The 13,160-nt window shown below is 46.0% G+C and overlaps 1 protein-coding gene and 1 pseudogene across 1 annotated transcript in view; both read right to left on the reverse strand.

Annotated features, from left to right (window-relative positions):
- Nucleotides 1–12,889, reverse strand: part of SLC1A4 (solute carrier family 1 member 4) — a 34,627-nt gene extending 21,738 nt beyond the window's left edge. The window contains exons 1-2 of the mRNA XM_002811965.4: nt 12,036–12,889; nt 709–751 (exon numbers count right to left, since the gene is read on the reverse strand). Of these exons, the coding sequence (XP_002812011.1) occupies nt 709–751; nt 12,036–12,562 (570 nt within the window). The 5' untranslated portion in view covers nt 12,563–12,889. The remainder of the gene's footprint in view (nt 1–708; nt 752–12,035) is intronic.
- On the reverse strand, nt 7,332–7,448 carry LOC112132148 (U6 spliceosomal RNA; annotated as a pseudogene).
- Nucleotides 12,890–13,160: the final 271 nt, after the last annotated feature.

Consider the following 13,160-nt stretch of genomic DNA (forward strand, 5'->3'; position numbering starts at 1 on the left):
TTCGAGCAATTCTCCAGCCTCAGCTTCTTGGGTGGCTGGGATTACAGGTGCACGCCACCACACCTGGCTAATTTTTGTATCTTTAATGGAGACGGGGTTTCACAGTGTTGGCCAGGCTGGTCTCGAACTCCTGACTTCAAGTGATCCACCCGCCTTGGCCTCCCAAAGTGCTGGGATTACAGGCATGAGCCACTGCGCCCAGCCTGTATGCTTATTTTTAAAATGTATGTGTATACACGCATAGAAAAAACATATCTGAAAGAGGTATACCAAAATAATGGGTAGCTCTAGACAGTGACTATGGATGATTTTTGTTTTCTGACACTTCTTTGTATTTTTATTTTTATTTTTGCAGTGAGCACATATTATCTTTATAGTCAGAAAAAAAGATAAAAGTGTATTTTTTTTAAAAAAGTCTACAATATTTAAGACATCCCCAAAATGTGATTTGAGGGTATTTCTTAGGTAATGTAAACAAATTTTGGAACCAGTGGGACATTTTGGAAAGTTTTGTTTGTTCAGTCTTTATTTATTTTGTTGTTGTTGTTTTTTAACTCTAGGTACCCATTTATAAAAGTTTAGGCCAATCTTACCAAGTTTTGTTAACACCACCATCTCTCCCTGTTCTACCTTACCTAACTCTATAGCAGTAATTGATACATTTCTTCCCTCAAAGTTTCATATTTTTAGCAAAGTATCAAGCCTTACCGTACGGAAAGCTGCAACCACAAGGTTTGAGGGAAACAGGTTTCTGTTGGAAAAGAAAGCATTCTGTCAGTATTCTTTTAAAACAATTTTTTAGAGATGAGGTCCCTGTTGCCCAGGCTGGAGTGCAGTGGTGTGATTGCAGCTCACTGCAGCCTTGAACTTTTGGGCTCAAGTGATCCTCCTGCCTCAGCCTCCCAAAGTGTTGGGACTACAGGCGTGAGCCATGGTACCTGGCTTCATCAGTATTCTTAAAATTCGGTGTGCAAAGTATCTGCTTTGAGATGTCCACTTCTAAAACCCTAACACAGTGTTCTCTCTCCACCCCCAGCTGACACTGCATCTTTTGCTTGATTTAAGCACCCTAACTGTGCCTGTGCTGCTGGGCCACGGTAGATACTTTGAAGCCACTGATTTTCATTTCCATCTCTCTCATGGTACTCCTTGATATCGGAGCTTAACGGTGTCCAACCAAGTCTATAACTGCATTGCTTTCCTCTCACCTAGAGGTTAGGCACCATTGCAGTGGTTTGCAATGTCAAGTGTCGCTGCTCACTAGTGAAATCCAAGGGCGTTTTTGTTGTTGCAAAATTGAGGCATTCCTCAACTGGGGGGAGTGTGTAGGGAGAAATGCCAGGTCCCACACATTTGTCCTGTTAAATGCAGTAGAGTCCTGTATAATGAATTATCTCAAGGCCCTCCAATGTCTTGCATGACATACCTGTAGATAAAAACCTTATCTATAATTACTCAAGACTAAACTAATTCCAAAACAAGGTTCTGTTTTTCACAATTTGAACATACACTGAATTTTCCAGAAGTGTAACTATTTGTAAATTATGGGGTGGTTTTTGTTTTGTTTTGTTCAGAATGTTTCCAAATATTATTTGTCTTCCTGGAAAATCACACCACCAGTGCAAATTATAGAATCTGAGTCCTTAATTCCACACCCAGTGTCAAGTAACAGTCTGCATTTATAACTATCTCATTAGCAGTGATTCTGAGTTCAGGGGTAAGCATTCAACCACTTTATTTTAGAGCATGTATATATTGAAACACATTGTTTTTATTATAATTATTTTCCTTTTGTTTTGTATATTACAGTTATATCATATTGATATTTTGAAATTATGTGGGCAGGGACATTTTATTTATGAATTTCATCTTAGAATTAAGGATATTATAAACATTTTGTTATAAAAGGAGGGCAATCGAGCTGATGGAGCCCAAAATCTGTTCATGCAAATAGTTTTACTGAGGGCTCTGTGTAGGATGCTGGTCTTGATATACAAGAAATTCTATTCCAGCTGACAGTCCATTTGTTCTCACTTCCTGCAAGAAGAGTAAGTCTAGAAGAGCAAAAGACTCTGAATCATTCTTAACAATTTGTGTCAAACTTATCAACTAATTCTTACTTCTGTAAGAAGCTGGGTTGCTCACCAGGATCTCCAGGCAACTATTTGCAGTGCATTGGGTTTCAGAGGTAGGCAGGTCTGGCTGCAACCCAGCTGTGCCAGGCAGAGTCTAAGATGGCCTCCTGGTATTCACACCTTTGGGTGATCCCTTTAGTCTGGGTGGACCTATGACTTGCTTCTAATGAACAAATGCAGCAAAGGTGATGGGATGTCACATCCACGATTTGGTTACATAAGGTTGTAGCTTCCATTGTGCTAGCTGACTTTTCTTATTGTCTTCTGCTTGCATGCTTTGATGAAGCAAGCTGCTATGTTAGAAAGGCCTACGAGACTAGAAACTGCAGGTGGTCTCCAGCCAAGAGCCAACTGAGGCTCCCAGTCCAAACTTCAAGGAACTGAATTCTGCCAACAACAACATGACCTCAGAGGTGAATCTCTCCCCAGGTGGACCTGCGGGTAAGAACCTAGCCCTGACCAACACCTCGATTGCAGCCTTGTAAGAGACTCTGAAGCAGAGGACCCAACTAAACTGTGCCAAGATTCCTGACCCCAGAGACTGTCGGATAGTAAATATATGAGATTTTAAGCTGTTTAAGCTGTTAAATGTGTAGTAGTTTGTTATGCAGCAATATACCAGCCAACAAAGTTAATAAGATGCAAAAATTACTGCATTAGAACACTTAGGGTGCTCTCACAGGACAGCCAGCATACACAGCCTGCAACACAGCATTTCCCAAACTTGTCCATAGAACTTGAATTGCTTTTAGCATATTTAGAGAATACCAGAGTACATGTCTGCATTTAAGCAGGAAAAATTAATCTTTAGCTGAATTAAATTGTTGCAAAACTGTGACCAGAAGTTTGATTCTTATCACAGCTATATTTACTTTTTAAAAAGTAGAAACAGACTAGCTACTTATATTGGCTAGTTTTCAGAGTATAGATGAATAACAACTTACATTTGTTATTTTTCCATTACAAAGCAACTTTCTTACATATTTCAGTCTTGGGGGCTACCTTTGGCATTTCATTTCCATTTTCTGCCCTAGTCAGAAGCAGCAAGGGACCCTGTGCCAAAGTCTCTCTGTTCTGTATCCACCACACAACAATTCTCAGTTGTTGACAGACTGAGCTGCTCTAAGTTTCTCTCTCTATGAGGACTGGGAAGTTCAGAAAAGAGTTGGGTTAGAAGACCTCCACTTTCCTCATGGGAAACAATTTCCCCCGGCAAATACCTCACATCCTTCAGGGATTAGCTGTTTCCTCAATTGGTGCAAGCACAGCCTTTCCCACAGCCTTGAAATGCATTCTCTTCTAAAGAGCACAACACTATTTGTTTAATTCTGTCTATCTGTCCTGCCCAATCTCTTCATATAAGCAATAACCCAGTAACATCTCACCCAGAACAGGCCCTGTCCTTAACCCAGAACTCCTACACCTAACAGCCACTGGCACACCGACCTGTTTTCAGACTGTCTACAATATCTAGTCTACAAAATCCAATGGGAACAGAGGGGTCCAGAAGCAAAAGAGCAACTTCTGCCCCCCAAAAATCAAGTTCCTAAGAAAAATGTGATGTGTTTTGACAGTTTCTGATAAAGTTAAACATACACTTACCATAGGACTCACCAATTCCATTTCTAGATTTTTTTTTTTTTTTTGGAGACAGAGTCTCGCTTTGTTGCCCAGGCTGGAGTACAGTGGCGGATCTTGGCTCACCGCAGCCTCCGCTTCCTGGGTTCAAAAGATTCTCCTGCCTCAGCTTCCCGAACAGTTGGGACTACAGGTATGTGCCACCACACCCGGCTAATTTATTTATTTATTTATTTTTCTGAGACGGAGTCTCACTCTGTCTCCCAGGCTGGAGTGCAGTGGCGTGATCTCGGCTCACTGCAAGCTCTGCCTCCCGGGTTCACACCATTCTCCTGCCTCAGTCTCCCGAGTAGCTGGGACTACAGGCGTCTGCCACCACGCCTGGCTAATTTTGTTTTTGTATTTTTAGTAGAGACGGGGTTTCATCATGTTAGCCAGGATGATCTCGATCTCCTGACCTCATGATCCGCCCCCCTCAGCCTCCCAAAGTGCTGGGATTACAGGCGTGAGCCACCGTGCCCGGCCCATTTTTGTATTTTTAATGCAGACAGGGTTTCACCATGTTGGCCAGGCTGGTCTCAAACTCCTGACCTCAAGTGATCTGCCCACCTTGGCCTCCCAAAGTGCTAGGATTACAGGCGTGAGCCATCACGCCCGGCCCACTCCTAGATATTTACCCAAGAAATATAAAAATATATGCCTGCAAAAAGGAACTGTATGCATAACAGCGTTATTCATAATAGTCCAAAACCCAAATGTCCATCAACAGATGAAGGGATACAAAGATAATGAAAACTCCATACAACGGATACCACTTGGCAATAAAAAGGAGCCAAGTGATATATGCAACAACATGGATAATGTCAGCAACACTGTGCTGAGCAAAACAAGACTGACAAAGGAGAGTGCATACTGAATGATTCCGTTGATATGAAACTCTAGAAAAAGCCAAACTAATTTATAGTGATAAAAAGCAGGTCAGCTGCCTGAGGCCAGGGGTGGAGAATGGGGATTGCTGAGAAGAGTCATAGGTGATGGAAAAGTTCAGTATCTTGATTGTGGTGGTGGTCACGAGTTATCCATTTGTCAGAACTCATTGAACTGTACCTTTAACGTGGGTGCATTTATTGTATATAAATCATACCTTGAAATTGTTTAAAAACTTATATAAAAAAGTATGGTAATAACTGATAGAGATTTTCCAACTAAAAAATACGTACATTCAATGGGAGGGCTGAACTTTTTTTTAGATTATACAGCTCATTTCTCAGATAACAATCTCTGGGAAGGGCTCTCCTGGTGGCAGTGCGCTGAAGCACCATAGAAAGCATCCTCCTTCGCTTTCATCCTCTGCTTGCCACAGACCAGGAGCAGGAGCAGTGCCCTCCTGCTGTCACCAAGGGCAAGGAGACAAGGCTGCCAGAATAAAGCAACATGTTTCTCTGTCCTCTACTTTCCCTCTGTCCTTTGGCTTTCAGACACAGATGCTGCGGTAAACTCTGGTTCTTACTCCTGAGCTCTCTTCTAATCCGGGATCAGCTGCCTCTCCGGCAAACAGTTTTGCTTCTCAGAGCTCTGTCTTCAGGCATTTTTCCCAACTCCTCATGTTCACACAGTAGCTTCATGGGCTTTTGAAATCAGAGACATTGAGCTGGAAGGGATTTTAGAGGTGATCCAGTTCTATCCCCTCATTTAGCACATAGAGACACCAATGCCCAGTCACTGAGCATCTCCCATTTCTGCTCCATCTAGGCCAGCACTGTCCAACTGAAATGCCTGCATTTGTGCTGCCATGTTGGACTACAGAGCACTTGAAATGTGGCTAGTGCCACCAAGGAACTGATTTTTAAGTTTTGTTTACATTTGAAGTAATTTTAAATAGCTACATGTGGCTAGTGTCTATTGTATTGGACAGCCCAGATGTAGAGTACTGAAATCCAGAGTCCAGAAGCCAGGAGGACCAAATGGTCATCCTGTGTTCGCCTCTGCACATCATCCGCTTTCACTGGGGGTTAGGATGCTTCTAAGCACTGAGCTCCTCATCTTATTCAAGTTTGCAAATGTTTCCTTTTTCTGTTGTTTGATCCTGAGAGATCTACTTGAATTACATATGTATTAGGCCAAAGTTTCTCAAATATCATAGACCATTAAATCAATGTATTGGCTTTAACCAGTATTTTATAAAAGATGAAATACATTAGACAAAAATATCAGCATGTATCACACTTAAAATATTGTTTGGTGGAACCTGTGTTTTGGTTTGAGTATGTGGGAGTTGGGGGGCGGGTATAGTGTGGATGCCATAATGTAAAATGTACTTTTTATGGTAGGTCAAAATTAAAAACATGTGTGAAACCTCTAAGATACACTACTAAATCTAGAGGCCCAAGTCAGTCCAAGCCAGGAGATAATGAATGAACAAGCTTTTCCAGCACTATAAGACTCTTTGAATACATTACTTAAACAGAAAAACTGGTATGAAATGAGGTTGAACTGGCCAATGCAGAACCACTGTGGGAGCTGTTGTGCAGACCCATGCAGCTCACACAGTGAAAACTTCAAAAACGTTCTTTCTGTAACATCTGATACTGTTTGTTCTTCTGATCCTATTGTCAAGGGTGGTATGCATTTCTCTGTTCTATATGAAAAGAATGTAAAACAATTTACTTTTGCTTGGGCATATTTTGTTCCAGAATTATTTCCTTTTATTTAAGTTCAAAAATTCTTTACCAAATCTATTAAAATTTCAAAGACTCTTCAGAACAGGATATGGCATGGTATGTACACCTGATAAATATTTATTATCCCTAGTATTTATTGTAACAGAGCCAGTTAACAGGGATGTGACCCTTCAGATCTTGGTACCCCCTACAAGGCTGAGCTGAGGAAGGGCTGGGGCTGGTGGACTTGCACTCTGATGATGGGGGTGTGAATCCATCCTCTCTTTAAGGCCTCCATCCAGTTTTAGATTCCAGCTGGAAAGGGTAAGGCTGAACCCCTGGAGTGGGGATCTTTTGGGGGAAATTAGGTTAAGAGCAGCACTCATGCTTCATATCAAATAGCCCTCAGCTGTCCCTGAGAGGCTGGGACACACTAGAATATTAGCAAAGCACTCATATATTAACTCATTTAATCCTCACAACCATTCTAGGTTGTAGGTCTCATTAGTCTCATTTTACAGATAAGGACACTCAGGCACAGAGAGGACAAACGACTTGTGTACGTACAGCAAGTACGTCATAGAGCTGGGCTTCAAACCCAGGTGGTTGGCTTTAGTGTTTGCGCTTCATCACTACCCACCTCCCTAGGTTGATGCTTTTTTCTGTCTCTAAACTATTCAGGTGTCCTCCTGGGTGGTAAAAGAAATGGTCAAGAGTGAAAACCTTCTTTAAAAAAAAATTACAAGCTGCTATTATTTTCCTTTCATCACTAGTTAGGCTGAGACAATGGCATTAATTTGGATCCTTTTAGATGTGCTATCTTCATCTTGCCTATAGAAGAGAGAGACATGGGCATAGTTACAACAACCCATCACAGTCAATAATGTAAAGAAATTGTTCACAACTCACTCCTCAACTTTGCCATCTGGTGGCTAATATTACTGTTTATTTTAATTAAAAAAATATGGAACGCTTCACATTGGAACATCACGTTATGTGTCATCCTTGCACGGAGGCCATGTTCGTCTCCTCTGTATTGTTTCAGTTTTAGTATATGTGCTGCCAAGGCAAGCACAGGGGGCTAATATTAAATCTCGTCTCTGATAGTTTTTTTTTTTTTTTGCACCTATTCAAGTAATGTGTTCTTTGCAGCTTGAGAAGCATCATACATATTCACACCAGTCCTTGAGAAGGAGGTAAGTCCAGCACACCTCCCTCTGTGAAGGGAAAGGCTCAGAGCATGGTTTGCTATTAAGAAAATTAGCACGAGCAGTGAAAAAAACCCTAGAAAGCTGGGCAACAGACAAAATCCTAATTGTATTTACCATATACATGGCCACACCCTACTATGCTACTGCAAGATGGTGGCCCTCAGCCATTCTTCTGGCTGCCAGCACAGACCACAGCCCTGGGCCTAGGCTCTGTCCCTACCTGCCTCCTTGGCAGTTACACCCTGGTTCTCCATTTGAAAACTACAAACTTTAGAGACCAAAGGAATGTTAGAAACCAGTTGCCTCAATCCCTTCAGTTTACAGCAGAGGTCAACTGGAGATCATAAGCATGTAAGGCAGGGGAAAAAGAAACCGGAATGTCAGTGAGGATCTGTGGGGACTTCTGTCCCATTTCAGAATGGAAGGCTCTTCTGTGTTTAGTTTTGACTTCTCTCCCTTTCCAGATTTTCCATAGCGTGACTCTATTAATTAGTAGTCTGAAACAGTCAGTTACTGTTCACTTCTCCTCCAGATGCCACGTGGTTCCCAATACACCTAAAGAATACATTAGCTTCAAGTCATCTTGAGTTCCCCTAAACATTCCTTTTCTTCCCATCTACCCTCATTTATTTCAGGTTATGGAAAAAGGGCCATCCCCATTAGCTCAGGTGAACTGGAAAACCCAATCACTCTATTTATAACAAGAGCACAGGTGTATTGGGCCAGCACTGTTCTAACATCTTTAGAACCCAGAAGAGCTTTCGAGCTCTTAGACACAACCCAGCTAACCCTCAGAACAATCCTGCAAGGTGGGTACCATCATGATTCCCATGATAAAGATGAGGAAACCAAGGAATGGAAAAGTTATGGACATGTCCCACAACCAGTAAGCATTGTTAGGGACCAAGAAGTTCCACAATGACTAGTTTCCTGATAACCTGTTTCTGTCTCTTTGGTGCCCAACCATTTCATTTTGGATGAAAAGCCACAAGTCAACCACTTAGGTCACACATGGTTCTGAAAGTCCTATACTGTTCTGGATTCCCAGGCACAGAACTCCAGGCTGCTCAGGAAGAGACTATGATTCTTCCACCTGCCAGCTACTATTGGCCATCCCTTCTCAGTGCTTCTAGCGCCAGCCTTCTCATCCCAATTCTCTATTCTACATTGTTACTTCTAATCCATTGTGTGCTAGGAAATCAAACCACTCAGCAATGACATTCTGAATTTTAAAAAAACATATACACATGTAATGAATACCTACTAGCTTCATCTCTTTCTGACTTGTAGTTCCAGCTTTAAAAAACAAATTAGAAATCATGACAGAGAGACCCTGGGGGATTTGGGGGCACTTTACCATCAGGAAAGGGCATGGACTTTAGCACAAAGCCTCAGCAGCAGCTATGCTGACTCATCAGAGGCCTTTCCCACTCTTCCAGGTGTTTAAGTTCTGAGCAGTTACCTCGAGAGGGCCTGCTGGATAACTGAGGCGTTTACTGGCAGTCTCATTTCATTCATGTGCCCCTAGGAAGAAAGGAATGGGGCACTGCATTTCCAAAGAAGATGCCCAGAGTCACATGAAATCCACATCCATGAAGTTTCCTTGAAGGAAGCAATTTTTAAATTTTGATGTCAGAGACTCTCCAGACTCAGGAAGCGTTTCTGGGTGGCTCGGGACTTAGTTTCTTTTCACAAGCTGCTCAGCCTAAGACCAAACCTCAGTGAAGCACACATACTTTCCTTCACTTGAGGAGCTCAGCCTTCACGCTGCCTGGAGGAAAGGGGCATTTGTCTTTACCCAGTCATATGCCTACCTGGTTCCTCTCTGGGCCCAGAGAAAGCATTTCTGAGATAGCCACACTAGACTAGGCAGGTGACATTACTAAGGCATGTTGACTTGGAGGAAGAGGGATTAGGAGAAATAGAGAGAACCCTGCACTGTGGGGTAGGAGACCCACAGTCCTTCTAATCTCTTCTTTATAAGCCACTCCATGACCTTGAGCAAATCGCTTAATCTCTGTCTCAGTTTCCTCAGTCGTAAAATAGGATATACCACCTGCCCTGCCTTTATCCGTGAGCTGCTGGATTAGATGAAGTTGGCTGTTGGAAGAATTGTGAAGCACTACCTATCCCCAACAAGCCACAACAAAGCCTCTCTTAGCCCTCCATGCAGGTGCAGCCCAAGTCATTGAAAAGTTGCACCCACACTACTAAGCTATGATGCTGGGTCACCATCCATGTCAGAAGCAGGAGGTGAAGGGGCTTGGGTCTAAAACTAGAAAACCATGATCAGGAAACAAGAAGTCCCTTCTGGAGCTGGAGGTAATGAGGTACCCCCTACAACCACTGCCCCCTCTTCTGGAGTTAAAAGATCCTATTGAGGCTCCCGGTGCGGGACCATAGCAGGACAGAGCTGAACATCCATTTTCCCTCCCTGGGCCACAGATCCCTGCAAAGAATAATCCTTTAACCCCATTATTGCCTTTCCTCCCTGAGAGAGCTGACCGACATCCTACAGGTAATAGGCTAAAGGTGCTCTCAACCTCAGGAGACTTCTTTTCAGCACTCACCTAAAAGTTAGTTTCCAAACTTAAAAAGTGTCTGGACTCCAGATATCAAGCTGCCAGTCACAGAACAAAGGCTGTGATCTAGACCAGCCTGGGCAGCATAGTGAAACCCCATCTCTAAAAAAATTGAAAAAGTTAGCTGGGGCTGGGCGGGGTGGCTCACGCCTGTAATCCCAGCACTTTGGGAGGCTGAGGCGGGTGGATCACGAGGTCAGGAGATCGAGACCATCCTGGCTAACATGGTGAAACCCCGTCTCTGCTAAAAAATACAAAAAATTAGCCAGGCGTGGTGGCACGTGCCTGTAATCCCAGCTACTTGGGAGGCTGAGGCAGGAGAATGGCGTGAACCCAGGAGGCAGAGCTTGCAGTGAGCCGAGATCGCGCCACTGCACTCCAGCCTGGGTGACAGAGCGAGACTCCGTCTCAAAAAACAAAACAAAACAAACAAACAAAAAGTTAGCTGGGTGTGGTGGTATGCACCTGTAATCTCAGCTACTCTGGAGACTGAGGCAGGAGGATCGCTGAAGCCTAGGAGTTCGGGGATGCAGTTAGCTAGGATCCCAACACTGCACTCCAGTCTGGGCAAAAGAGCAAGACCCAGACTCTTAAAAAAAAAAAAAAAGCTGTGATCCCCTTAAAAGTCCTAATAGGCCACCACTATCTGCCCTTTTGGCAAGAACTTTTGGTCTCCCTCATGAGTGTTGTTTTGTTGTTGTTTTTTCTTTTTTTTTTTTTTTTTAAATACAGATGTCCTAGATTTTTGTTGTTGTTTTAAGTGAACAATCTCCCTCTTAAGTGCAGACAGCCATCATATTTTCCAGAAGGAGAAATGGAAACAGTTGGAAAGGCAAGTCACTTTGCCCAGGGTTTGCTGTTTTTCACAACCTCAGCAATGAGGAGCTTTGCCTCAATAACTCAAGACAAAATATATTAATAACTCCAAGGCTCAGAATCCAAAATCATCAGAAATCTGGAGAAGGAGCCAGCTGGACTCCTCACTCAACTGAACCTGGTTAGATCAGTAAATGCCTCCGGGCTGCAGTTTCCCCATTTGTGAACTTTGGGCTAATGGAGAAACCAGGAGAGACCAAGGTTTTGGATAAGTCACAGAAAGGATACTACATCATCTCAAAGGATGAAATGCAACTTCTAAGAATTACAAAAAGCAGGCAAAATTAAGTGAAGATGCTTCTCTCCCTCCCCTCTAGAACTCACACTTTCGCACAAAGAAAGGCCTTTGAAACACAGCACTCTGCAGTGGTCTTTACTGGGGTGGATAGCAACCTGTCCCAAGCCCCAAGCTCTCAGGAGAGGCAGATTTCTGGGCAATATGCCTCACTCAACTAACCCCAGCCCTATTATCCGTGGGTCCACTGATAACTGCAGAAAATTGCCAGCTTCCTTCGCAGCAAAGGACTGTAACAGAGAAGGCCACAGATCGCAAGCCGGATGGCCCAACAGGCAAAACTTAACCAATGCTCCCAGAAGCTTTTAGGCACCATGTGGGAAAAAATGAGGCGAAGCCATTGGGGCGTGGTCCGAACATTTTTACCGGGGAGAGCAGCGCGAGAGTATAAGGAGTAAAGAACAGGTGGGGCGGCTGGCTCTTCCCTAACAAACGCCCACCTAACGGTGGGGACCGGTTCTTGCTCAAAGATGCGGCCCTGCTCTTTCGATTGTGCGGTGCGACCCAGCTGTTTGCAAAGGTGTGGTCAGCACGCAAAGACTCCAGACGTCATTTTGATATTTTTAAAACGTTAAACGCCACCAGCAGCCAGCTAAGAATTAACTCTTAGGAGTATATGAGCATATGGGTGTGCGAACTGGAGGGCATCCGAGAGCTGGCGTCTCCCACTGGGCCCTGGGAGAGGTGGAGAGTGTTACCTGGCCAGGTCGAGGAAAGAGTCCACCGTCTCTTTGGGGACAGGAGGAGGCCCTGAGTCCTCCAGCCCCAGGTCGCTGGACTGAAGGGTCTGCGCACCGGATCCTGGCTTGATGATGAACGCCAAGGCCACGGCGAGCGCCGAGGCACTCAGCGTGGTGAGGCCAAAGTAGGCGACAGCGATGCCGCCCAGACGCCCGAGGCAGCTGGCATCGAGGGAGGCGGCGCCCGACACCAGGCTGCAGACCACCAGCGGCAGGATGATCATGCGCAGCATGCGGAGCAGCATCTCGCCGGGGAAGGCCAGGTAGGTGACCTGCGTGCGGCTCAGGCTGAGCCCGCGCAACGCCGCGCCCAGGCCCGCGCCTGCCAGCACCCCGGACACGGTGAGCAGCACCAGCGCTTGGCGCCGCAGGAAGCCCGCGCAACGCCGCGCGCGTCTCGCCGCGGTCCCCGGAGCTCCGGGCCCGGCCGCAGGCCCCGCCTGAGCGCTGTCAAGGTAGCCGTTGGTCTCGTTGCTCTTCTCCATGGCGCTACACGCCGCTCCGAGCTAGAGGTGGCAGGGGACGTGGGCTCTGGCAAAAGACGGGGTTCCCAATGAATGGATCGGTCGGCCAGTTGTGCTCCGCAGGTTCTGGGAAGCCGCCCCGGGGGTCTCCCGGCCTGGCGCAGGAGCAGGTGCGAGAAAGGCGAGGAGAGGCGCAGAGTGCGGGTTGGAGCCGCGGGCGGAGAGGATCGCGCCCAGCCTCCCTGGAGCAGCCGCCGGCTGGAGATGATGCAAACGGGAGCCGCGAGCGCGGACGCAGACGGGGAAGTAGGAGGGAGCGCGAGCGGCCCCAGCCCGCCCACTTCACGCCCGCCGTCCCGCCCCCTGAGGCGCTGGCCAATCACAGCCCGGGAGCCGCCGCCGGGAGCCTCTGGTCCCTACCCGTGTCGCGGGTGCCGCAGGGGGCGGCCGGGCGGGAGGCTCCACCCGAGGCCGCGGGGGCGCGGGCGGCGCCGGCCAATCCTGGCGCCAATAGCCGCCTACCCGCCCGGCTAACGGAGGCCGGCTCCGGGCGACCGCGGGGAAGTGCGGGCTGAAGGACCGCCCGGGCTCGTTGGCACCTGCCGGGCCCTCTCCCGCG

This window comes from Pongo abelii, chromosome 12, assembly GCF_028885655.2.
Source record: "Pongo abelii isolate AG06213 chromosome 12, NHGRI_mPonAbe1-v2.0_pri, whole genome shotgun sequence".
Lineage (NCBI taxonomy): Eukaryota > Metazoa > Chordata > Mammalia > Primates > Hominidae > Pongo > Pongo abelii.